The sequence below is a fragment of the Epargyreus clarus genome, unplaced genomic scaffold (genome assembly GCF_041222505.1).
Source record: "Epargyreus clarus isolate Ecla_fem2 unplaced genomic scaffold, WU_Ecla_fem_2.2 ptg000007l, whole genome shotgun sequence".
Lineage (NCBI taxonomy): Eukaryota > Metazoa > Arthropoda > Insecta > Lepidoptera > Hesperiidae > Epargyreus > Epargyreus clarus.
In genome coordinates, this window is record NW_027332215.1 from 3505338 (window position 1) to 3532481 (window position 27144).

General features: G+C 35.1%; 1 protein-coding gene across 1 annotated transcript in view; it reads right to left on the bottom strand.

Annotated features, from left to right (window-relative positions):
* Window positions 1-1247: 1247 nt before the first annotated feature.
* Window positions 1248-27144, bottom strand: part of LOC140743253 (uncharacterized) — a 41132-nt gene continuing 15235 nt past the window's right edge. Inside the window, exons 3-9 of the mRNA XM_073074385.1 lie at window positions 15022-16129; window positions 13916-14661; window positions 13576-13830; window positions 12912-13189; window positions 11730-11850; window positions 11196-11550; window positions 1248-5585 (exon numbers count right to left, since the gene is read on the bottom strand). Of these exons, the coding sequence (XP_072930486.1) occupies window positions 11197-11550; window positions 11730-11850; window positions 12912-13189; window positions 13576-13830; window positions 13916-14661; window positions 15022-16129 (2862 nt within the window). The 3' untranslated portion in view covers window positions 1248-5585; window position 11196. The remainder of the gene's footprint in view (window positions 5586-11195; window positions 11551-11729; window positions 11851-12911; window positions 13190-13575; window positions 13831-13915; window positions 14662-15021; window positions 16130-27144) is intronic.

Below are 27144 nucleotides of genomic sequence, written 5' to 3' on the forward strand. Positions count from 1 at the left end.
CAGAATTGTAAAAACGAAGTACAGATAATTAAATACCTGCCGAGCGTATAATATATTCATATGATATTTTTTTCTTTGTGAAAATAATCTATTATATAAACTTAATTATTTGTCACTTGTCATAAAATCATATATGATGAGCAATAAGATAAATTGTAATACAAGTAAAACCGTAAATATATAAATGTACCCTAACACGAACAAGTAAAATATTATTATGTAAAAATTGCACATACATTTGATATTTTAGTGAGTAGGCAAAGTAGGCTACCACGGTTGTATAAAACTATCGTGAGAGACGATGTAATATCATTTATAAAATTCTTGGACTGTTTAACAAGGAACAATCATATAGGGAAAGATGCTCGAAATATCATAAGAGACATTATTTACACATGTTATAAATAATACTAAATTAATATAAATTATCAATATTTTGCCTGAGAATGGGCAATTATGTATATTGATGAGAAATTAATTATTTCACGATTCATAATATTGTGTGCGAACTTCACACGATGTAATTTGATATAAAAGCAACAAACTGGCATAATAGGCTGACTGATGAGATTGCCAATACATGCTTGAGGGGATACTTCGTGCCCATGGGAATTAAATCTTAAATTCTCTACCAGTGATATGTGGGAAGTGATTGTGTACATCGTCGGCTGGATTATAGCTTGAAGTTATTTTACAAAGTGCCTATGCTTGTGTGCTATGTACTTTACAGACGTATGCTCCCGCATCTCGCCGTTCAATATCTAATTTTGAACTTTAATTTTCACGTTAAGATGACAACAACTCAGTACCCATAGTGTACCGTACGAAATTGTAAGTGAATTTCCTCAGGAACAATTTGAAGTGATCAAATTATGTAAGATAGGACTCGTCCGTTTAAATGACAGTATTATTTACTGTAGTATTATTATTTTTCATATGTATCCTGCTTGCCTACTCACTATCATCGTTTAATAAACATATATATATATATATATATATATATATTTCAATATATATATATATATATATATATTTCAATATATATATATATTGCAACGCAAATATTGCACTCGTAGAAGAGGCGAAAGCGATGCAATAAACTTCTAAGCCTGTAACAGATTTACACAATAATTAGGTATAATTATATTCAAGCGAAAAGGGTCGATGTAATCGATTTATCAATCGGTCGATATTAAAGGTAGATCAGATCGCATTTTGATTCGCCTGCAAGACCACTATCACCATTTCACCATTTCTGGCATCTAGTATTGTTGTTACAAGCCAGAAATAAGAGCAACCTTATGTGGTGTGATAAGACAAGATTCACTTACAGGGTTTCGAGTTTAGTCCTCTATGTGCCTGTGATGCCACACTTATTATTGTCCCACAGTTAGGGTGTACTGTTACTGTATCTAGTTTAAGTAGTAAGTCAGAAGGGCTGAATTCTGCAAGTTTAATTAAATCGTTAACAATCCGATATAAAGATCTGAAACCGGTTAACAAATCGGAAACAAACGAAATATGCGTGCTCTAGTGACTACTTGAGTGAAAAATCCCCAAATTGTTACAAAAACCATCGATCGATTGAGTCTAAAATAAATATTACGAAAATGAATTAGATAACGCACATTATACTAAGAAATAAATGTAAAATGACAGGCATTAAACATCATATTGAAATTAGACATGATGTATTTATAGACACAAAAACGCGAATATAATTATTTAACTGCTAGGGGGTATTTCATGTACATTAATATACACTTTACAGGTAATATATAACTATTATAGGTAGCATAAAAAGCGATCTATTTAACATCAAACTAAGAAATTAACATTACCGTATGCCAACTAGGTATGCTTTTAACTGGCAAGTTTTATTGAAATATTGTACTTCAATTTTGTTCCTTACTGAAGTGGCAGAACTCTCGGAACGTTTTTATTCCGACTCCGCCGCGGAATAGCTGTTTTGTTTCAAAACTCTCGACACGGCAGTATAGCGTGATTGTGTAGCCGCTGTTACGTTAGCCACATTGGAAACAGCAGAGAAACGCGACACAACGGAAATAAATTGCTACGTGAAAACAATTTACGTATCTACATTTGCATAGAACATGTTGTTGCAGTTCTGCGTCCGCGCACGGAAACATAATAAAAACGCTTTGTGAGTTCTAGTTACTCCCAGATTTGCCACAAAACAGTCAATTTACTTTAACATATAAAGTGTGCTAATTATTAGGCGCGCTTCAAAGTATCACATAAATAAGGATATTGAAATTATTCAAATCTACATCAAACAACATGTTGTCTTAGATGTGTGCAACTCCACTATCTTCTACCCATCTTGCCTGTACGAATACTGTTTTAAGTAAATTCCTTATTACAAGGCATTGAAATTGTGTAGCCAGCCTTAATAACATAAAAGTACAAAGTGAGCGAAAATTTTAACATAATAAAGTTCAGAATGAACACGGGTTGTCACAGACATCGAAGATTCAAGTAATCGTACAAATTACATCATATATTATATAAATAAGAATTTATTATGCTATCCCACATCTTCTTAATTAACCTACAAATGAATAACTTATACAACTATATATAATGTTACATATACAGGATGTCTCTGAACTTAAGAAAAAACAGGAAACGCAGAAACTAGTTAGTAACGTGCCAGACAACATTTGGACAATTTCAGAAATTATACACATTTTAGTTTTTTTCGAAAACTAATAAGTAAACATCGGCGTATAAAAAAAATCTCTTCAGCGTCTCTTATTTTTTTAATTCTGAAACATCCTATGTATTCATATATCTCACTACAGAACATGTATCTTAATATAAATAATATTGGATTTTTACCACAGCATTTGAATAGATCCGTCGAAACATCCGGCACTTCATGTAACAAATACAGATACAACTAAAATACGTAAGTACGTAAAAAGCCCACTAAACATCGTACTCCACATTTATGGAACAAGGGGCAGACAAAAGTTGTAGCAATGAGAAACAGCCATAATATGTTACTGCCACATTATATGAATAATCATAAATTAATAATAAAGGGCACTCGCGATACGCAGTCTATTTTATTTATTGATGGTAATTATGTCAATCACAAACAACGAATAATTTAGTGAAAGAATACGCCAGACGTGTCGTTTTATACCGACGTAGGACAGGGATCCACTATTCTACCTCTAGTGTCTGTCCACGGTTTTACCCCATCACTCCATTTTCGTTGTGATCGTGTTCCATGCATCTGATTCGTAATAGCGGCACTCAAGAGATTAAAACCGTTTATCGTGAGGATCTGTTACATAATAAGCCAAGATTCCCGTTACGATTAGAACTCCGTCCACTAAATTACTTTCTATTCTAATAAACTATCTCTATCCAAATGTTAGAGTCCGCGCCAAACTTCTAGTCCGCTCTAAATTTTTGCATGCAGGTGTAGTCAGAGATCCAATGCGGTCGAACACAAGCATATATTCCGTATTGCAACGGAGTAAGGGCACATTAACTGTGCTATGCACCCGCGGGCGAGAACGGTCAGCGGAGGGTGCCGCGGGGACCCGCGCTGTCTTCGTCCCGCTAATATGTACAATTTGCTATTGCGACACGACTCGCTTCTACATTCAAACCGGACTAGAAGTTTGGCGTGATCGATACTTGATCTTTGCTACGGAAAAAGTTGGAAAGATTATTTATAAATGAGGATAATTTATATACACTAGCAATCAATCAATATCATATAAATGAGTGTCAGTTATTTCGATATAACAGAAAATCTATTTTAAATAAATTTATCATTAATTAGCAAAATAACTCATAAGTAAAAATAAGTATATTAGTAATATAAGTATAAATATATCATATTATATGCAATAATTTCATTATTTATTATTCTTAAGGGCTCTCAGTAAACATAATTATATGCGAATCAAATATGAGTTTAGAGTTTCACTAAATCAATACTCCGAATAGGAAGTAATATAGTAGATAGGAAGATTAATCAAAATGTACCTGAGCGAGCGTTGATAAATGAAACGCGAATATATCGTGCAAGTTATAGCATGTATATATACCTACACGTAAACACATGTGTTTATGTTCATATTTTTGTCATTAAATACCTCAATAATTTAATAACTATTCTATTTAAACGTTAAATACCAAAATTATTTCAATATTTGGAAAGCTATTGTGTATATCAGTAAATAAAATGTATAATAGATCTGATCTGCTGAAGTCATCGATTAAAAACAATACAATTACAATTAATCGAAATCTATTCGCTATGAAATTTTCACGTTTTGTATACGAATAAAATATAATGAATTTTGACGCTCTCCGAACGATTACAAACATTAAATATTTCTACTCTACTACCACATCGATAATTATAAAGATAAACGTATGATTAATTATGCAAATACCATCTCAAATATTATCACTGGCGTCAGGGCCGGGCAGTGTGAGAGACGTGCGTTATGAACCCTAGAAATCATTTGCTTCAATTTGAGTATGAGGCCTTAAGTCCTACGTTCTTATCTTTATGTGGTCCTTTAAATGGGTGTTGTCGCAATATCATTTCCATAGCTATTTGCTTGACAACGTGTATTTATATATTTCTCTGTAACTTATCATAATGCATCGTTAGAATCTCTATTACATTTATACATAGTTATTTTTTACCAAATATACGATAAATATACCAAGTGTATATAAGCCGACATCGAGAAAATATGATTCAAAATTATTATGCATTTCTCTCTAATCTAATTTTACACAATGACGTTTATAAGCGCACGGATCTAACTTACAAATCTACGCTCTAAAACTTACGCCGCATATTAGGAAGTGATTATTTATAATAAAAACCGCTAAAAACATCTAAAAGTGTCGAATGAGTGTAAACAAAGTGCGTATAATTTGGCAGTGTAATGGTATTCTTATTACTATATTTCCCTTTATCGCGAATTGAGAATAGAGTCATTGAACGTCATTCGAAACATTATACTTACATAGACAAGTTTCGATTGTATTGTTACGAGGTCCATAATATAAAATTGAAGTAATGTCAATATTTTCGTTGATTATATTACGTTCTCAATAGTCAAATTATAATAATTTACCTTCAGAGAATAATTAAATTTAAATTACCTTAAAGACTGAATGACATTGTAAGTAACTTCACGACATTAATATACCTAAATCGAAATTACTTTCCAAAACCACGTATTTGTCAAAAATACGATTGATTTTTAAAGTGTTTAGTGAACAGTCAAGTACTGCGGTTAACGGTCGCATCGCCTTTACGATTATTTATTTATTTATCTTTATCTCTATTTCAAAACTTGTATGTAAGTATGGATTCCGGCATATCAATGGATTGACTATTTAGTTCAATGTCATTCATTATATTCATACTACAATCTTCAACAGTCTGATAAGCGACGCGTGTACTAAAATTTCTGGAATGCGCACTAATGAAAGTCGGGGTTAACGGTATGTGGACAGCTGTCCCAGGGTACTGTTGGCAAGGTGGCGGTGTATCTCTGCGAGTACCTCGTATGAACCTGAAACGTGAAACGGCTGAATTTAATAAAGTAAGTAACAACAATGTAACGAATGATTAAAGAGTGTAAAACCGCGTTTTATTAGGTCTTAATTGATCTAAAAGCCAGCGGCACCACTTCCACACCTTTTTTATATATATATAATATAGGAGCAGCAGACGAGCAGTCCACCTAATGGTAAGTGGTTTCTGCCGCCCATGGAAATATGTAATCAACCACAGATAAGATTAGTTACTTTCCTGAGGTCGGTCACCAATACGCTGCTACCCCTGAGGACTAAGCTGGAACGCCTCGGAAAAGTATGTCTCCCTTATCACACTTTTCAAACCAGAACACAGCAGCGCTTAACACTAAAACAATTAATAGGCAGAAGTAGGCGTGGCAGTGGTGCTGCCAGAGTTGAACCACTAAGAGTTCTACCACCTTTAACCGATTTCTCCTTAATAGCAGCAGTAATTCTGATCTTAAGTATGTGATAAGGGAGTCGTACTTTTCCGAAACATTCCAGCTTAATCCTCTTTATCAGGGGTAGCGATGCATCTGAGATCGACCTCAGATAGGAATGTAATTTTGTCTGGAGTTGATTACAGATGTTCATGGGCGGCAATAGTCACTTATCAGATGACTGCATGCTTGTCTGCTACTCCTATATAACAACACAAAATATATAATTCATCATATCATCTTCATTGTTGAATATTGTAGTACTATTATCCTATCCTATATTTAATATAATAATAACATATTAAATATAAAATATAAGAATTATATTTTATATTTAATATATACATAAGATGAAATTTCTATCGAGTAACCGTGCTAGCCCCATTGTCTGTCTGCTAGGAGGTGCCCAAGCATTAAACCAAAAATTTCTACATCATACGTGTACATGTTTTAAACAACAAATTATAAAATGTTACTGCTGCATATACCAAATGCGCTGTTCTGAATACTATTCCCGATCAAAGGACAAACTTATTGTTTCATCTAGGTTTTGGTATATTTTGAGTTTGATTTTCGTATATTATTTTAACGATTAAATTGATTGTCTATAAAATATGAAAAAATGTGTGTTAAGGGCTTTCCTTCGGCCCTTCTTCTGCATGATGAAACACCTTGCCAAGTGGCGGTAGGTTCATGAAATCCAAAAATAAATATAAAGACGCATGTTTTTTATTGTTATAATTTTGTCATTTAGTATTATTATTACAACACTGAGAATACTCGTGAGGTCATAAAACCTTCATTATTTTCCTATCAGCTAATTATTATTGCCGGATTCCTTATGAAGGAAGGAAGGAAAACTATAAATTAAACTGATTGTATCGCCGCCATAAAATAAACATATATGATATTTATGAGCAGTCTAATTATAAACAACACCTGTTAACTTAAAAGGCTTTATCTCCTAACGCAAATAACCATTACGCGTTTAAAGATGTTTTAATTTGTATTATTCACTCACTTAATGTTAATAATTCGCCAAGTACAAATCGCAGTCGCACATGGAGGTTTCCGTACCAGCAAATGTTCTTTATTAATTTTATTATTTTCAATAATACATTCTTATATTTAACAACACCATCAAGTGAAGCCTAAAAAACTACCGATAGTCCGCGCAAAACTCCTAGTCCGCTCTTAATATAGAAATGAATCGCGTCACCATAGCAAATTGTATCACTACTCCAGCTCGCAACAATTTCAGAGCGGACTAGCAATTTGGCGCGGACTATACTTACAAACGCAATCTATCACTACTTTCTGAAAATGTATCTAGCATCATAGATGGCGTCAGGGCGATGATGAATGATACATAAGCACAGTATAATAAAATTGAAATAACTATAGTCTGATTCATAATTAGGTGTCCAAAATGTAAACAAACAAATGTCACTGTCAAAATTAACAAGAAACAAGAACTTTAACAAACTCAACACAAAACGAAAACTTCACAATTGAACAAACGCGCTATGAAAACGATAATACATTCGAGTTCGACCACAATCACGAAAATTAATAACATCAGCTACGAAACATAAAAATGACGGCACAAGACGATCGAAATCAAGCGGTTTATAAGTATTAGTTATGACGTAATTTCAACCTCAACTAAAATGGTGCAACGAATTATTTTTTAACCATGGATTTGACGGTTGGTTAGGCTTGGAAGGTAATGTTTATCGAGCGTATATGTATGTCTCATTCTTTGTCACGCTGCAGCACAAACGGCTTGACGGATTAACATATGAGGTGTCGTTGGATTCGTCTAAATAGTGGGAGTGACATGGCTATATTTATAAGCAGTCTTTTTGCACTTATTTCTAGATATCTAGGATACTTTTGAAAAATAGTTTATATTGCTCCCATGAATAATTAAAATTGTAACTTGAAGTCTTGCAGGTAAAAAAACATATTTTACATATAAAACTAGCTGACCAGGCAAACGTTGTGTTGCCATATAAATAAAAAAATGTTTTGGGTTCCGATTGTGTTACTATTATCACATTTTAATTTTCTACCATAAACCTTGTTTTTTATTATTATTACTGTATGGAACAATATTGAGGTAATATAAATATTAGAAAATGTGAATTGATCTTAATTTATTTACATTATTATTTTATTACTGTTGTATTAATTTAATATTGTCAAAAATAAGAAACTACCATTTGAAAAGTATTTTCTTGATAGGTCAACACCTTTGTTTACATTTTGGACACCTAATTATGAATCAGACTATATATTAACATACGTTTTATTGTTCTTATTTTTATTTATTATAATAGCAGCTATAGTAGTTAACGGATTGTAAAAGTTTCAACTGTCTTCCTAGTACGGTTTAACAGTTAGATCGATAAATGCCGAAAAATACCGGGTGGTTTTATGTACCCCTTTAATATTTAACTTTATTTTATTTTTAGTTTTTGTTGTTATAGCGGCTACCTTTATGTATCCTCTGTAAAAAAATCTAGTGTCTATTTATTACGATTCCAGAGATAGAATCCTGTGACAGACGGACAGACAGCGAAGTCTTAGTAATAGAGTTGGGTTTTTATACTTTGGGTACGGAACCCAAAAAAAAAGATTGTATAAAAGCAGTATTAAATAAAGAAAAAGATGTGTTCAAAAAACCCATCTTAATGTCGCTTCTTCAAATTAAATGTAAACTCTATGATAATGTATAATTCCATAAACACAGCACTGTCAGCCAATTATACCCACCAACCCATGAAACCTTACAAGTCACGTGTTACATGAAACTGCAATAATAAGAACGCATGTGCATTGCTTTGCAAATCTCGCCTATTATTACAATAATAGTAGACAATAACAATAGAGTGCACCCAGGTGAAACAAAATTATGTATACATAGTAACATATAAGCGCTTTAGCACATCAGCATGCTATATTTTAAAAGTAATTGTGTCTCGAGTACTATAGAAACTTTTTAAATCAATGATCTACTGTATTTTAGATGATTACTGATCTGTAAAATATTATACAATACATACATACGATACAATTTGACAACACAAGTCTCAGATAAGTAAACATTTCAGTTAAGTTAATTTAATTTTTCAATTGTTATAATAAGTATAAAATATTCGCTTGGCTTTTTAAAACTTACGAACAAAATAATGCGTTGCGTTGCATATGTACAATTATGCCAATGCTAATGTGACCTAAGATACCAAACATTTTTTTCTTTTGCAAGCGGGTATACGGTAAAGACACTATACTCTTCAGAATATACTCGTATTACCAGAGCAGCGTTGCGCTGATTGATGATTTGAAATACAAAAAGCAAACAAAAAACAATACAACGAGTAGTCGCAGGTGGCGCTCAGCCGGCAATATTGAAATTTCCATTGTACTAAGATATCCAGCAAATCAGACCTAATATTTAGATTTAACGAAAACAAGCACAAAAGATTAGTTGCACCAGCTCAAAACTGATGTATTGTACGGATTTTAGTATCAAAAATTAAAAAAATAAGAGCACGTTGGAGCGTTAATAATAGTCTTATTTCGCTTCTTGCAAGTTAAGGCCAATTTTTCAAAGCAACGATAGTAAACACATTAGCTAACGCTTATAATATAGCATTATAAGTTATTAAAATGACTACACTGCTGCTAAGTAGAGATTCGCCCAAAATAGTGAAAGATATAAACACATATCACAGTAACATGGAACCATTTTATTTTAATTTAGTTATTAAAAGACACATACACTGGTGTTAGGATTCATTGTTTATAATTAAACTGCTTAAGAATATTAATAGATATTTCATTCCTTTCCAAACTTCTAGTTCGTCCTGCTAATATCTACAATTTGCTTTTGCGACGCAACTCCTTTTTATACTCAGAGCGGACACGAAGTTTGGGACGACTCGGACATAATCTGTACACTTGCCAAACAGAAACTTTTATAAATATATAATTATAGAAATAATAGAACTGAATAAAAACTGACAAAATAACGAATTATACCGTATTCCATTGTATCAAATATACCAATCAAACGAATGTATCATGTCGAATGTTAAAATGTTGTCAAGGGTCCTATTACTATACTTTTACTAGTTGACCCGGCAAACGTTGTCACATAAATAAAAAAATGTGAAGGGTGAACACCCCTTATCACTTAGGGGTATGAAAAATAGATAGTAGCCGATTCCCAAACCTATTGAATATGCATATAAAATTTGGTGAAAATCGGTAAAGCCGTTCCCGAGGAGTACAGAAAGTAACATTGTGACACGAGAATTTTAAAGATGGATCCATTTCATATTTACCGTGCCACAAGTTACACGACACAACCAAGATGAATTAAAAACTTATTTAAATATACGAACTTCATTAATAATATACGCATATAATGTTATATAAAGACGTTAATCAGTTTAACGATATTATATAACAACTGTTCATAATGTTATATGACATAGGATCTATGTATGATACTATTATTAACAGGTTTATAGATGACCCCATTCCACTGAATCAGTACAAACCATCATATTAAGTAATTATTGCAGTACTCTTTGCAACTAACCTTAAATATATCGACCTGACATGTTGATCCTATGCGACTCATATGCTTGCGCATGACCATAAATATGTATATTGCATATTTATGGTCATGCGCAAATGCGCATAGAACTCTTAAAATTATAACACACATTTACAGAAATGCACAACCATTTTCAAAAATTGTTGTGGTGTACTCTTGCTCCTGTATTTTTTTATAATATAGGAGGTAACAGACGAGCATGCAGTCCACCTGATAGTAAGCGGTTACTGGCGCCCATGGATATATGTAATCAACCCCTGATAGGATTAGATATTCCTACCTGAGGTCGGCCACAGATGCGCCGCTACTCCTGAGAGTTAAGCTGGATCGCCTCGGAAAAGTATGTCTCTTTACCACACCCTTCAAACCAGAACACAGCAGCGTTTAACACTGCTGTTATGAGGCAGAACTAGGTGTGGCGGTGGTGGCGTGGAGTACAAATTCATATTCCTTTTTTCCTATCGTCTATCATTATTTTTGTCTGTCGTTAATGTTATAAGTACAACTTTAAACTAGTAGTGATATTTTAAAAGTACCTTATTTTTCATTGTCATCGTCCGCCGTCGAGGCGGCAGTGGTGGTAGCGGTGGTGGTGGCGGTGGCGGTGGCGGAGGGCGGTACCCTCACCGGCTGCGGTATGATCGTTATCTCATCGTTGATCTTCAGCGGCTTCATGCCCGCCTCCACCTGTCTCATCTCATTGGTCGCCGGTTTGGTTTTGTCCATCGCGCGCTTGGCGACCACGCTGTGCGCCGAGTACACGTGGTTCTCGAACTGCTTGTACATGCTGAACGTCGCCGCGCAAACTGTGCACTTGTACGAGAGGTGCGCCGGTTTCAAGGTGAGGTTGTGGTCGCGCGACACGTGGTTCAGCAGCTTCCACTGATAAATCTGTAATTGGAACGTTAGCGGTCGGTTAGTGGTAAAATGTATACATATTTATGCCTAAGTGCGGCATTACCTTTCTTCCCCTACGTACGTACGGACAACACTAATATATGCCTCAGTTTTATCACGCGGGTATGACAAATACTATAATAATAAGATAAATAAGTAAAATTGGCACATACTCTGCCACAAACTGGACATCGGCCGGCATCCTTTCCTTTGTTGGCGGCCTCTTGCATGCAGCTGGTGACCAGCCCATGCGAACCGAGAAGATGTCTCTCGAGACCTTGGTCTGTGAAGAACCTGAAATTTTCAAAATAAATAGCTTGAATACCAACTTACAATATTCGATTGTGAAGTTTACCTGTAGGTTTTTGATATTTCTAATTTTTATCTAAGAAGAAAAGTGTGTTACGAGTAACACCCTAAAGTAAAAATGTTACTTTCGCCCATTATCAACATAACGTACTACAAATAGAATGGTCCTAATTAAAATAGAATGCATGGTCGTCGCCAACCCTTTACTGTCCCACAGTCTATATCGGATTAGGCTATAATTCACCACGCTGACCAAGTGAAAATAGTATACAAAAATATGCGTTAATTTTACTGACGATTAAGGTCTGTTCTTATGGTGGAACCCTTGGTAGTTTGACTCCGGAGGCACCACCGCCCTACCGTTCTGCCTAATAGTATATTATTAGGCAGAAATGTATTCCAGTAGGAAGGGAATGATGTAAGGAATACATACTTATCTGAGGGGTTCCAACTTAGTCCAGGTGTAGCAACGCAACTATGGCCGACCTTAGGTTTCTCATCTTATCTGGGGCTGATTACAGATGTCCATGGGCGACAGTAGCCACTTACGTTCAGATGGAATGTGGTCTGAACAACCTGCCTATCAAAAATAACGAATCGCGAATATGTTCCACAGCCCAAGTGTGACATCAGAACAAAATTTATAACAGTGTATGCTTCCATTGTGAATTGGTATAGCTTCAAGTCGATTGATAGTCTCATTCAGACTTACAAGAGCTTCAACCGGTTCATCCATCTGCCATCTTATACAAGGGTGGTTTTTGCCATAGTCGCCATATTTAGCTGTAACCGCAATATAAATTGACTGTAACCGCTTTTTTGGCCCCACTGCAGTTCAGTGGACCCCCCAAACAATAGTGAGAGGCCTAAAGCGGACTCAACCACGTTGCTCCAGAGCGAATTCATTGAGGAAAATCATGGGTAGAGGCCAACTCTTATGTTTTCGAGCCGCATAACAAATTTCCTGCAATTAATCATAAAGTCGCATCCTCCGACATTCGCGATCACATATCTTATGAAAGCCTAATAGACTATACACTACGCACCTAAACTGACATTTTTGACAGTTAAGAGGAGGCCTATTATAGATCATCTTGGGGTGGATCTTCACTTTGTGAATCCACTGCATGTGATTTCTCAACTGCTCGAGATCCTTAATGTACCCGTCGCATATCTCGCAGATGACGCATGAGTTCTTAGTCGTCGAGTTCTGCTGTTGTTGTTGCTGTGGCACAGGCGTTGGCGGAGGTTGCCGGGGGAGAGGTGTGATCGAGATCGAGGGTTGGTGAATCGATTTGGGAATCGGAATAGTCTTGCCGTTATTCTGGAAAAAAATAAGACAAAAATAGATCATCAATGAAATGAACATAGTGTTAAGAAGCCGTTACACATTATCATGTTCATTAAACATATGCGTGCAATATGTTTGGGCGTCCATTTAAAAAGGGCGCGCGTGTGCGGAGCGAGCGGCTGCTTCGGACATCTGTAAACAACCCCATATAGGATTACACATTCGTACCTGAGGTCGGCTTATAGATTCGCCGCTTCCCCTGAGGACCAAGTTGGAACGCCATGGAAATTATGTCTCCCTTACCACACCCTTCAAACCAGAACACAACAGTGATTAATGCTGCGGTTATGAGGCAGAAATAGGAAACACCTTTAAAGGGTTTGTCATATAAAAGGATATTGAGAGCAAAGTGAACTCACCCCTATAGGATAATTGTTAAGTAAGCTTGGATTACTGTGCCTGATCATAACACCACCCCTCAAGATCGGCGTGCCCTGTACTGTGGTCGATCGTGGCACGATGGTCATGGGCGACCTGCCCCTGGGCCTGTAGCTCGTGGACAGTCCCGCGATGATGTTGCTGATAGGAGGCCTTCCCACGTTGTTTCCCACTTGACCACGTTGGAAGGAGTTCTGGTACGGACTCATCATTGTATTGCGCGACCTCATCAAATGCTGAAAGTCAAATCAGTAAACATGTTAAACGATACGAATACACGGAATCACAATAAGTAAACACAGACAAACAATCTATTGATACCTTTGGTATTTTTGCAGGCGGTTCCCACTCTACAGGAGGAGATAAATTGAAGTCTGGTTTGAACTTCTTGGCACACGCTATAAGATGACGAGCCAACTTGCCTTTGCCGTTATCCTCGAACGGACAGTTAGCGCACTGATGATACGAGGGCAATCGCTCCAACTTGCCCCTGACCTTATGTTGCGCTTCCATGTGGAATAAAATATCATGCGGACTACGTATTTCAAATTCACAGTAACTACATTTGTAAATATTATTCTTCATATGTGGTGACTCCATGTGGTGTGATATCACAAGGGATGATTCAGTCTTAAAATTACACCTTGTACACTTCTTCATAGTGAAAGTATATGGGGCATTGTTTTCCTTACTGAACTCTAAGTTCTTTCCTAAGGACATGATAGAGCTCTCTGTTAATTTTGTGTCCTGTCCCGATTTCTTTTCCTTATACAGTTTTCTGTTTTGTTGCTTTAGAAGGTCTTTTTGAACAAATTCTTGGACGAGATTTAGCCCAATGTTCATGAAGAACTTCCCAAGTGAACAATCGAAATAGTTGTCGGATTTTCCAGACACAACTTTTTCTACCGTAAGATCAGTAACATCTTTTAAATCTGTAACAGTGTCCACTTTGTCCTTAATCACAACAGTTTTGTCCTCTTCGTCACTTCCTATATCATCATCAGATTCCGAAGAAGACTCTCCATCCCACGATAGATCATCGTCATCATTCTGGCGTTTCCGAAGTTCTGAAACATAATAAATATATGTGATCGTACCTTTACTTACTACATACTGAATTGGTTATTACGTCATTAGAAATACAAGAATTATGAATGTGGTATCCATCCAATCTTAGTAAATGCCACCTATAACTGTATCAAACCCTACGTAATATATATCAAATTGTGTCACAGCCTCTTACATCTAAAATAACTTTAGCAACGCCTAATAAGATTAACCACATCTACCAAACAAAGACAACAGCTTTACAACACTATTGTATTAAAGAAATAAGAAAAACTGTGGTACTTGTAGGTCAGTATAAAAAGTTCTACCGCCTGGTAGTTATATTTTGATACTTAATTAAGTTATCACATATTACTTACCTCGCTTTTCAGCTTTCTTTTTTTTCTTATCATCGTCTGCTGTAATTTCTTCTCCTTCCGTGCTCTGTTTTTTATTTTTTTCGTCACTCTGTTCTTTTTCACTCAAATCGTTTTCTTTGTCACCACACTCTTCATCAGAGTTCTCTACAGTTTCGCCTCTTTCAATCTTTTCTCTTTTCTCCTGTTCTCTTTTCTCTAGTTCCAGTTTTTCCTCTTTGGCTCTTTGTTCTGCGAGTTCATTTCCTAATACATCCACAAATTCTCTAAAGGGCTTGATGGATGGTTTTTCATAAACGTAAGGTACTATAAAAGAAGGAGCCTCTACAACAAACATGTCGTCAGTCAAAGAGGGTAATATAGACGGTTGGGGGCTGGGACTAGGGCTGGGACTGGGACTCTGAGTGGACGCGTTAGTTTTTGCAGGAACTGGGGTAACAGTTGTACCACGAGCGACAATACTCTGATATAAATTCTGCGCTGAGATAGAAGAACTTGACGCAACAGCAGAATGCCTTTGATGGTGTTGGTGTGTTGCGGGAGTTTTGACAGATAAAGAAGAATTTGTATCAATAATTACAACAGTTGGTTCCTTCCTATGATGACCACCTTGATTCGACTTCATCTGCCTGGCCGCCATTTCTACTAGAGTTTTAGTATCATTGATAACTATTGGTCTTGATCGTCGTCTGTATGGTTCACTTATCCCGATTTCTTCAATATCAGAGTCATCATCGCCGTTTGCTATATGATCGTCGTACCTTTTTCGTTTAATAGCCCTACTGCTCCGACGTAACGGTGTTTTGTTTTCTGGTAATTTGACTGCTTTATTTTGCACAGTTGCCATATTTTCTTCGTTATCACTAACAATTTCGTGTACCTCAGGGCTTGGAGATTCACATGTATTTCCGTTTTGATTGCTAGGCCTTTTTTCTTTTCCTACCATAATTAATTCATTATTTTTTAATTTACTTTGACTCTCTTGTGAAGTATCATCTCCACCTTCAGCCCCTGAATCGGAGTTTATGCTGACAGTGTCCTCGGCTCGCGGGCCTGCTGAAACTTCTGATTCATCCGAGGATACTAGTTCTGAATTTATGTCATCTGATTCCTGAAAATAAAATAATTGTAATTAGTTAATATTTCATTTTTTATTGTTTTTTTTTTTTTATTATACACATCGGATTATATGCATTGCATAATTGCATATGCGAATGCATATAACGCTTTTACGAACGCTATAACGCGCTTTGGCGTTATTGCATATGTTAGTACTATTTCATTGATAGTGCATATATCAGTAGTTATATGTACTTATTCGGCGTGTTCTTTATATGGTTCATAACAGTTGAGTGATGCCCCATGCGATTATTTCCCGTCTAACAAGTAAACAGTTGAAAGGGTCATATTCAAACTACGATAATTTGTACGTCGTAATCGTACCATTTTCAAACTTACTATAAATATTACATAAGTTTATCTACCAATTTATTGTTATAATTTAAAGTAAAAAATGAAGGTTAATTATTTAAATTACAAAGCTCACAAAACCGTACATTCAATTCTTACTTCAAAGATTTCGTATGGTTATTCAACAAGTTTTAATTGGAAATTATCTCGCAAGCAATATAACAACAAGAATGTTGCATAAATCGAGTTAATCGGAATTAGGGAAGAGTTACCAACTTGGTCTATTAAAAAGTCGATCACTTTGGACCGATCGGTGTAAGATTTTTTGATTAGTGCTGCCTTTTTGTTGTAATTAAAATTGAGAGAGTAAGATCTGTCACCAAGAAGTTATGACCACTAGAAAACATTGTAAAGCACTTTTTAACGGTAAATCTAATAACCCAAACGACAGCTCATGCCGACCTGTTTGCTTAGTATGTTTTCTTTTATGTTCCAGACTGACCTGTAAATTCATTTACATCTCACTAATGTAAATCCTATGATTTACCAGGTGAACGGTGGTGAAAGTCCGAAATAAACTATAATAAATAGTAAAAATAATTATTATTTACTCAAGTATTTATTTGTAGATGTCCATCTATATTTAGAGGGCTACAAAGGTTTCACTACAAAGCAGAGGTAATATTAGAATATCAGATCAAGGAAAAATAACAACATTTATATAATAACATTATGTACCTATATAGTCCCACTCCGTCCCTTTCCTGTGACCGAGTGGGATAACAAGATAACATTTTTATGCTAAAATGGGTGGTCTGTTTAGAAGCGACTGTTGCTGAATTATCGTCACGACTGCCCCTACATCTTCTCTTTTAGCGAGAAGAGCACACGCCACGGTTCCACAATATGAAATGATTTCTAATATGTAGGTATAAATGTTAAAAAATAAGGTACTTGTGTGGGATTAAACCTTTGGACCCCAGGGTGATAGGCGAAATATTAATCCACATGGAATGTTATTCTCCTATTTCGTTCCTCGTAATAACGTACAATCTGCAATCGTTATCTGTCAACTCTTACTATAATATTGTAGTAATATAGTAACTATTGACAGCTGGCACATAAGTGATTTGATCAGCCTTTCGTCTTCCAATTAATTAATACATTAACTGCGGCTAACCAATCATTAATCAGTCAAAGGAACACGAGCACGTGTAAACATAATTATTAATATGTTTATACAATGTACATATATACACAACCCGCTCGTGACAACCATAAGTGGACGACCGCATTTAATTACAATTAGGACTGTAATGGTACATATATGTATAATTAATAATAATTAATATATTACAATTAGTTTTCATGTATACCTTTTTGAAAACAAACAGACTCACCAGCTTTGTAAGCTGATTGTTGTTGGACTGTATGTTCTTTGTTTATACGTGAATCTAAAAGTGGCATTCACTGAAGAAGGTTCGATGCTGTATTTTAGAAGAATCAATAACCTGGAAGCGAGGTCCAGTCTGACCTCTTTGTTATAAGCGCGGGAGGTCAATGAAATTGTTAGCAGGTGTTTTTTCTGTACAAAGAATGCGCAGTGGAGTGAGTGTGATTAGGGAAAGTGAAAGAATGGGGTGGGCGCTGTGGGCACTGTTTCTAAAATGCGGGTGGAAGCGCGTGTCATAGATCGTTCTAAACTTTCAACTTTAAATTAAAATGAATATTACTCAGGCTACATAAATAATATACGTAACTCAGGCTTCAACGATGTTTGTAATTAGCATGACACTGAAATGTAATATAAAGGGACCGAATGAAGCTTATTCTTTGAATATTAAAAAAGCTTAGGTCTTAGGGTTCGTACACAAAACTGCGATGCGACGTCGCATCGCAAAAATCTGCGAGCTCCCTCGACGCATCGCAAGAACTTGCGAATTGATTCGCATCGCACAATGGTTGTTGTTGTTGGTCACCCTGAGAGACGCTACGCCGCACGATATCGCATCGCAGCAATTCGCATCGCAATTTTCTGCGTTGCGAATTCGCATCGCGTCGCATCGCAGTTTTGTGTTCGAGCCCTTAGGTCGCGAGCCTGGTCAGTTTTGTAAATAATAGTGTTGTCAAGCCAGAGCAGAGCAAAAACTATGTCACGCATATTTAAACATGGTTACTAGTCAGTTGAGATCTGTTTGCGAGAAAATTGCACGGAAAACGTCAAGGAACGATTCCAAGAATTACTAGAAAGTAGAAAGGCTTTGCGGGCACCTTGCAGTAGACAACTCTGTATACAATTTACGATTTAGTTTCAGTTTGAAACCTCTTAAAACCCCTGTCCGTCCCAATATAATTAGGTTTAAAATTTAACAGGTAAACGTTAAATAATATTACTCGTACAATATCTGCATTTCTAATTGTGGATTATTATTCACTTCTACATATATATGGTATATACTGTACAAACATGGTCTTCATGATATTATTGAGAATGTAACTAAGTTCAGGAAAAGTACCCCTTTATGTTTTATCGATAGATATATTTAATAAACACGTATTAGTATTTGTATATAACATCCATCCTACGGAATTTGATAAGAGTCGTGAGCACTGAGCTATATAAGTCTTTAATCAAATAATTAAAAACTAATTAAATTATTATTTGCAATAGGACTTAAATGGATTATAGGATTCAAGTTGTCCACTTTAATCACACAAATTATCGATAAATTAGCTTGTCCATTGAAACTACAATTACAAATTTTAGTACTCAGCGTGGAGAAGTCAGAAGACGCAATATTTTTGGATGTCAAGGCGGGTTTTGAAATATTTTCAGAATACAAATTTTGATCTATCTCCGTTATTCTCTTCGTTAATTTTGGTTTTACGTCAAAACGTTATAGAACCTTTGCTCTTATATTATTTATGCGACGAATAGAGCATGAAGGTAGCGGTAGAGCGACTAGTGTTGCGACCCCACAAATAGGGATTTAGCTTTATACTCTCTCTCTCTCTCTCTCTCGACATCCAAAAAAATTAATTGCGTCCTCTAAAAATTCCAACCAGAAAATGTCAATGGATCAGTCCAGTTGACAATTCATATAATTAAATTAAGTGTCTATCTGTGAATTTCAATTTAACTACGATAATATAATGTGCATACGATATAAATGTGCATAGTTAATACCACTTATATGCATGCCAAATCTGTTATTAAGGCTTTATAGACAGCTGTATGAGTCTGGTGAGGTTTAGGGAAGAGAGGGGATACGCTATTCTTGGCCCGTAAAGTGTAACAAGACATACAAAATGGAAACTCGGAAGCGTTAGCATATCTCATAAATCAATAAAGAGAATTGAATAAACTAATTTTAGTTCGTATATTACAATACACACACGAAATATATCAAAGAGCAATTTGCTTAGACGGTAACCTTCTGGCGCGACCTCGTCGTCCTTACCGAAGGGCTTTGGGCTCGACTTTAACCTGTCGTGTGCAACATTCGACCGAAGTAAATGTTTGCGGCAAACCGATAATTCTTTTCGACGTATGTTGTACGCAAAGTGGCGCACCCGTGCCACGTCGGAGTGAAAGTTATTGGAGCGGGTAGATAATGAGGGAACGAATGAATAAAATAAAATGATACCATTTCAATTAAATAATTATTATTAACACATTTTTAAGGTCCATACTCATAGGGAAAAAAGGATCGTCCGCCCGTCGATCGCAGGGCTCTATCTCTTGAACCATAGTAGATAGAGCCTTGACTTTTTTTTTCAAACTATGTATAACGGTGGGCGCTATAACAACAAATACTTGAAATGAAAAAGTTCTTGCTGTGGTAACAAATAATAAGAACAAAAATCAGAGGATTCTGTAATTAAATCTGAACCTCTGAATGAGACACCGAATTTCTTATCACCTCCTTGCTTGGTTATAATTTTTATCACACCAGGCCAATAATAATTCATATATTGTATGAACTAGACATAATGCTACAGATATAATTGTGAACTCTGCATGGAAGACCGGTACAGTGACCGCACCACGCGTATCGTTTACACACCTGTATTTACAATCAACAATGTCATAAGGCTTTATTGCATTACAGGTTACAGGAGGTTGTCACCTAAGGACGTCTACTATGATGAAAATGAATTGTCTTGAGGTTTCAATTAACGCCTGAGAGCCTATCTGCGCTAAGGAACGTACTGGTATAATACAGGAAACTCATACGCTTGACGTGTAGTCCTGAAGCCTGTATATCTGTTTGACATATCATAGTTCCTGAACCGACTAACCGCTGTTAATACCTGATACAGTTTGCGTCCTCAATAAAATTTATTTACTGTAATATTGTAAATAATATTTGGATAATTAATTATTAGTTACAATTAACATTATGTATATTAATGTAATGAGATATTGCGTAACTAACCCGATCAGGCAGGGATTCATTAAATTAATATCGATATTCCAGATACGTATTAAATTGGAAAACGATGTTTAACGAAGACCTATTCAGGACAATAGAGGCAATAATATACTTATGTATATGATTGCTTGTTTACGATGTAATCATCGCTAATGCAATGAATTATAATAACGAAGTTCCAAAACTATCAATGACATCTAGATAAGAATTGTATTCCGGTATTTTCCTCCGCAATTTTATAAGATCAAAACAGCAAATCTCATTTTTTTTTATTTTTTGTGACTATTTCTCTATCAGTCTCTTTACCTAATTTATTATCTACTTCTGAAATAGTCCACGCGGAAGGTGCATGGGCGAGCCTTACTGTTACTGCTTAGATTGTTAAAATACAATAAGCTGAGCTTTAGCGACAGGCGTATTAAATGCTTCACTAACAATTTATTAGAAGTGGATTAAAGTATAGAATGAAAATAAATTAAAGTAACCAATACACTGAATACAGTGAAATGAAATGAAATATACATGGTGTCCGGTCATTGGTGCCGGAGCTTCCATTGGTGTAAAGTACAGTCGGTGCATTTTGTCGACAAATATTGGATTATATTTGACCAATATCATTTTTTGGTTTATTATAAAAACGTATACATTTGCCGAAAGTATTGAAGGGGCAGCGACTAAATCATTACTTCATTACAATAGTCCTATGTTTGTAATTGGCATCGATGACACAATATAACATGGTGACATATACATATATTATATCGCTGACATATTTTTAAGTATCGATAACCATACGACGAAAAGCAACCAACGGCCTAAGTTTGTTTGGCTAAAATGGAATATAGGGTATATTCCATTTTAGCCACGAATCCGCGGTATTTAAAGCGATACTCTGATCGATTTACGAAGACACTTTTAGCAGTAGAGACTGGTCGTCCAATTCTATTCTTAATACTGTTCCTTCTATTACGACTATTTTCGATATATTAATTTTTAATTAATATATTTGGTCCAAAACTTATTTCTTAGAGACTTTCTTCGTCTTCAGTAAAGGTAGCAACGTTCAGAAATGCAATTGCACTGGTGCATTTAAAGAAAATACTTAAAAATACATTTTAATTTTAAAAACGTTTCCGTAACGTTACGTTTCGTACTGTAATAAGCATGGCGCCTGACTAATTATTTGACTAATGAAAACGATCTAATTTCAATGCAGTTATGCATTTGTCCAGTCGTTTGTCCAGTTCGTTTGTCCAGTCCACTAAAAGGCAGGCAACTCAGATTTAACTTGTAATTAGTTAGTATCATAGATACCACAATCGGACTTTGTCGGCAGTATGCTTTCATTCATTCAAGGCAGGTGCATTCAAGCAGATACACATTTTTGACTATATATAAATAATAGTACATACATGTAAATAAGTACATACATGTAATGGTAAGTGATCAATACCGCCCAAGAGCATCTGTAAGCAATTGTACATAGGATTATTGCAAATGCTTAGATTAATGATACCTGAAGTGAAGTTGGGTTGTACCAAATTTCGATTACCACACTCTTTAACCCATAGAAGATCATCACTTAACACTGCCGTTTATAAGACAGAAACAGATGTTACGGATGTTATGCAATCGAATCATGACGGATTCCCTTAAACCTTGGATATTGGATATCAGGGTCCTTACCCTAACATATATTTGGATATATGCATATTAATTACCGGTGGGTCGCAGATACACTACACTACACTGATGTGACTACACTGACTTTCCAAACTCTTTCACTATTTAAAATATTACATTCCTGTAGTCCACGCAAAATAGTTGCAGGCAGAATGTTATCATCAGTAAAAGCAATCTCCCGTAGGGAGAAAAAAGTTCGAAAATTCATTACATGCTAACCCACTACCTACATTATACATACAAATTACATATGTACCTAATACTAGGTACAAACACATTGTGAGATACAGAACATTACAATGGGACAGACGATCGCAGGATCGATACAGATATAATTAATGTGTTAACATCTATACAAATACATCTAATCTCTAGCTACTACATACGCCTATTGCAATATGCAATATAAGTTTGTATTATATATAGTAGTCTGTATATAAAATATATTCCTTAATACCAACAGCACAGTATTGAATAGCGGGTCGAATGTCTTTTTTTAGAGACAAAAAGAACAAATGTTCAGGTCAGCACTGTCCTTTGTGTTTGTTCTAAGCTCTTATTGATCAAATTTAATCCGATTAGTACTTCCAATCATTTTAAAACTACATACATATTTATTATAACTTATCTGGGGGCATGGCAGTGGCCCGCTCAGTCGTGGTGACTTACTGTTAAACCATAAAAATGTGAGTAGGTACGCGACTCGTTGGAAACTCAACCTAAATTTAACATACGATATTGTACGTTTTGTACAAAACAAAATAAAGGTCTGTGGTTTTAGTTTTATGCAATAGGTACCTAAATATAATTTATCGATGGTATTATGTTCAAATTCCTGTTAATGACATGTATATTTATAATGACACATTTTTGGGTAGGGTCACCAGCTTGGAGTTCGGCTCCTTACTTGGAGCATACGTCTTGCAAAGGCACGTGTGGTACCCTAAATGCCCCAGTTCATTCAGTTCAGTTCAGTGCAACTACTAAATCCCCCGTCGATTATTCTTTAAGGTTCACCGCTAACACAGGTTCTAGCTTCCTAATTACTTCTCTTTTAGAAATTTTATTTACATAAATCAATCAATCGATCGATCAATTCTACGTCAATTCTAAATATACACATTTGCATAATTGTAACAGATTGAACGCTTAGCCTTACATATAGGACATATAGGATTTGAGATAATTCACTTGACGATTAATAGTTTAAAGTAGTAAACCCCTTGTTGGTCATCTCTGGACGCACCACCGCTACCTCTGTTTTTCTATTTACCACAGCAACAATGGTAAGCGCTATGTTCCAGTTGAATTGTATACTAAGAGGCGTACCCGACTTAAGTCTTCTGGAGTATAAAAAACCTTTGCGAAAGGCCTCAGGTACTTAAATCATAACAGGTGTCATGGGAGGTAGTTATACTTACCATCAAGTGGAATGCAAACTGGTTTTCTATTTCTCCTATATTAAAAAATCCCACAAGAACCCAATCCTAAAAAGTTTGTGTTGCTAGCTTGTACACTAGACTTTCTAGAGTGCTCTCTCTTGGAGATCTCTCTTAAAATCTTCTTTACTGAATGAATTCGAATGTTCAAGGAATAAAAGTTCAGTATGCCGAAGGCATGATTTAAGCCAGTAAGTTCTTTAAAAATTACCACCAATATAGAAATAATAACAGTTTTAGTACAGTTTCTTAAATATCTTAAGATCCTCAACATAAGCTCTTGCTTCGAAAGACACACCTTCAAAATTGCAAAGACAGTTTAATACGCACTAAGGTGATTAAAGCAAGGGCTGAATGAATTCGAAAATCATTTTTTTTATATTAATAGTTAAAAACTGTACTACCAATGTGAAATTAATGAATCGTAGAATCGAAATGAGAAAAATTGAATAAATATTACGCAAAATAATAATCTTGAAAAAAAACTTTTTTACAGAATTTTAATTTTTTTTTAATTAAAATATTGGATATCAAGACCGCAGCATTATTTCTTTCTGAAAATATTTTGTACAGAGTTCAAATACGAAAAAATTTCCACGTTAGTTATTAAAGTAGGAAACTAAGAAAATCTCAACAAATTGTACCTATATCTATTATGGTTGAGTTATTAAGAGTTATTTTCGTTTACAAGTAATTAGAATCATCGATTAGATTTATTATGAATATATACAATCTTACTAATAATGTGCGAATTAAATGAATGTTCGATTAAGAAACAATTTATTTCGAACACCGCTATTTTTAGAAAATACTTTTAATAATATCCCTGGTCCCTATTTTGTCCTACATAGGACCTATTAGCAACATAAAATGATAAATCAGGCATGAAACTACAAACATCCTAGATTATAAAAATCTATTACCCTTTATACGGCCCACAACTGAACACGGGTCTCTTCTCATAGCTTGGGGAGGGCAATTTAATAAATATTTTATAATATGATTAATTTGTGCCCACTTGAAAATATGTAATTGACCAAAGTAAAAACAACAGGAACACATATACATAAAATAACCTTTAGAATATTTTAAAATAACTAACTGCTATTTATTCTATACTTACCCTTTAGAGGTGATCCGATCCAACCAACCAGCCCAGCAACAGACCGGCTTTGCGCAAAACAACAAATATCGTCAAATATCAGTCCAAATAAAATTAAGAGTAATTAAAAAGCAGCATATAAAACACGTCATCCATTAAACTCAACGCACACAACTTTTCGCTACAAAATTTTCTACTTTAACCGATTGGTTGGTGTACCGGTGCACCAGCGGAGATGCAACGACGCACGTGTGCCGAGCGACGGGCGCAGTTGCAATTATGCCCATGAAGCGTCCAGAATCCAGATCCCAGGAACGCCGCCGGGACATGCGCAATAACTGATGTCTATTAATCCTATTATTTATTTGGTATAGAGAGTAACAAAAGGAGAAATGATTATGGATAAGCGCGACCAATGCGAAAAATAACAATGATTGTATGACTGGCTCTAATAATTAAATTGTACACCAATTTGTATAACAAATTTGCCGTACTTTTTTGAACCTCAAAAAAATACCTTCCTCAATAAAAGTACCTCATTCAGACTTTGTTATTTTAACAAATAAGTTTTGTGGATATATAAAAAGGTAATTTCATCATTCTTTTTTAATCCGTTATAAAATTTTGAAGTCTATTTTTTTATTAATTTATTTTTTATTATTTTTATATATAATTTGAAAGTTATGGGCGAAGATGCACTTAATAACTAAATTATGAGCTTCTTTCACCTCCGTCGCAATTGTCTATTTCCATAACTCCATTTTCTTTAATAGCCAATTTTATCATGCAAAGTGGTTAATTCGAAGAGCTAATGAAATATTTTCTGAACAAAGAAGTCTATGTCTCTAGGACTATACAGCTGCCTTAAATGCATCATCTAATAGGACTGACTTACTTCGTAGCTTACATTAGGTCTACTTGTCTGATGTAATACCAGTAATAATATTTGCCTGTTAGTTATTACTTTATGTTCCCATTACTTTCCATTATAGTGCATTCAAGAAAATGCAGTGAGAATTAAGTAGTAACAATGACTCGTTATGCAATTAAAGGGAATTTATTCAGGGATGGAATTACTGTTGGGTAACATATCCCTCTCTCTGTTAGGGGGACTTCTTGGTAGATTGAATCCATTGTCCAATGCACTGCTCCAATGATATATAAATAATGATACGATTTAATCTGACCTATAAACGCCAGCAGTGGCGAAGCTTAATAGAATTTGATGACGAAAATGTCTGTGTCTTCCTATAAAGAAAAATATAAGACTACAGTCTTCGAAATAAAACAAAAGTGATATGCCTTCCTATATCTGGAAAAAATTCTGTCCTGTATATAATAACATTTTAGAATGATTGGGATTGAGCCCCTCGATCGGCCAGTGATTTACAACATGCTTAGTAAACAATAGATTTAATGTTGCAATATGAGACTTGCAGTCTTAATGTAATTTAAGTCAATTGATCTATGGAGCTTTGCACATTTATTTGACATTGATTTTATGACAGCACTAAAATATAATTATCGGGTGGGTGCAAATCTATAATTAAGGTTCTACATAAAATTTCTATAAGACCGAATGCCCTTAATCTTTAATTTAAAAATATCCATAAGCCACACGTCACACACAAGAAAAGCTTCGTCGAAGCATGTTAATAAATTATAACTTTCATTGAATAATTTGTCTAATATTAACAATTACAATTATAGCGATATTCAATTCATAAATAAGAGCGGTTTCCGACAAGCAGGAACGGAACTTACGGGACTACTTAATTTGTAAAACGTTTAAGAAAATTTACTGCATCCAATGAAAACCTCCATGATGCTATCTATACCTTTAAATATTTTTTTTTATCAATCCGGACCCGAAATAGGACTTCCTACAGGTTGACAACGGCCAGAGATAAGTTATTTTAATGAATAATAGTTAAAAGTTCTGCATTGAGTTACGTTTTTTTCTAAAAAATAAAACAGCGCAAGCGATGTCAGTTATTACAGAAAACTATAAGGATAGTTACAAAAAGATTTAAAATTACTAATAACGTTATAGAAT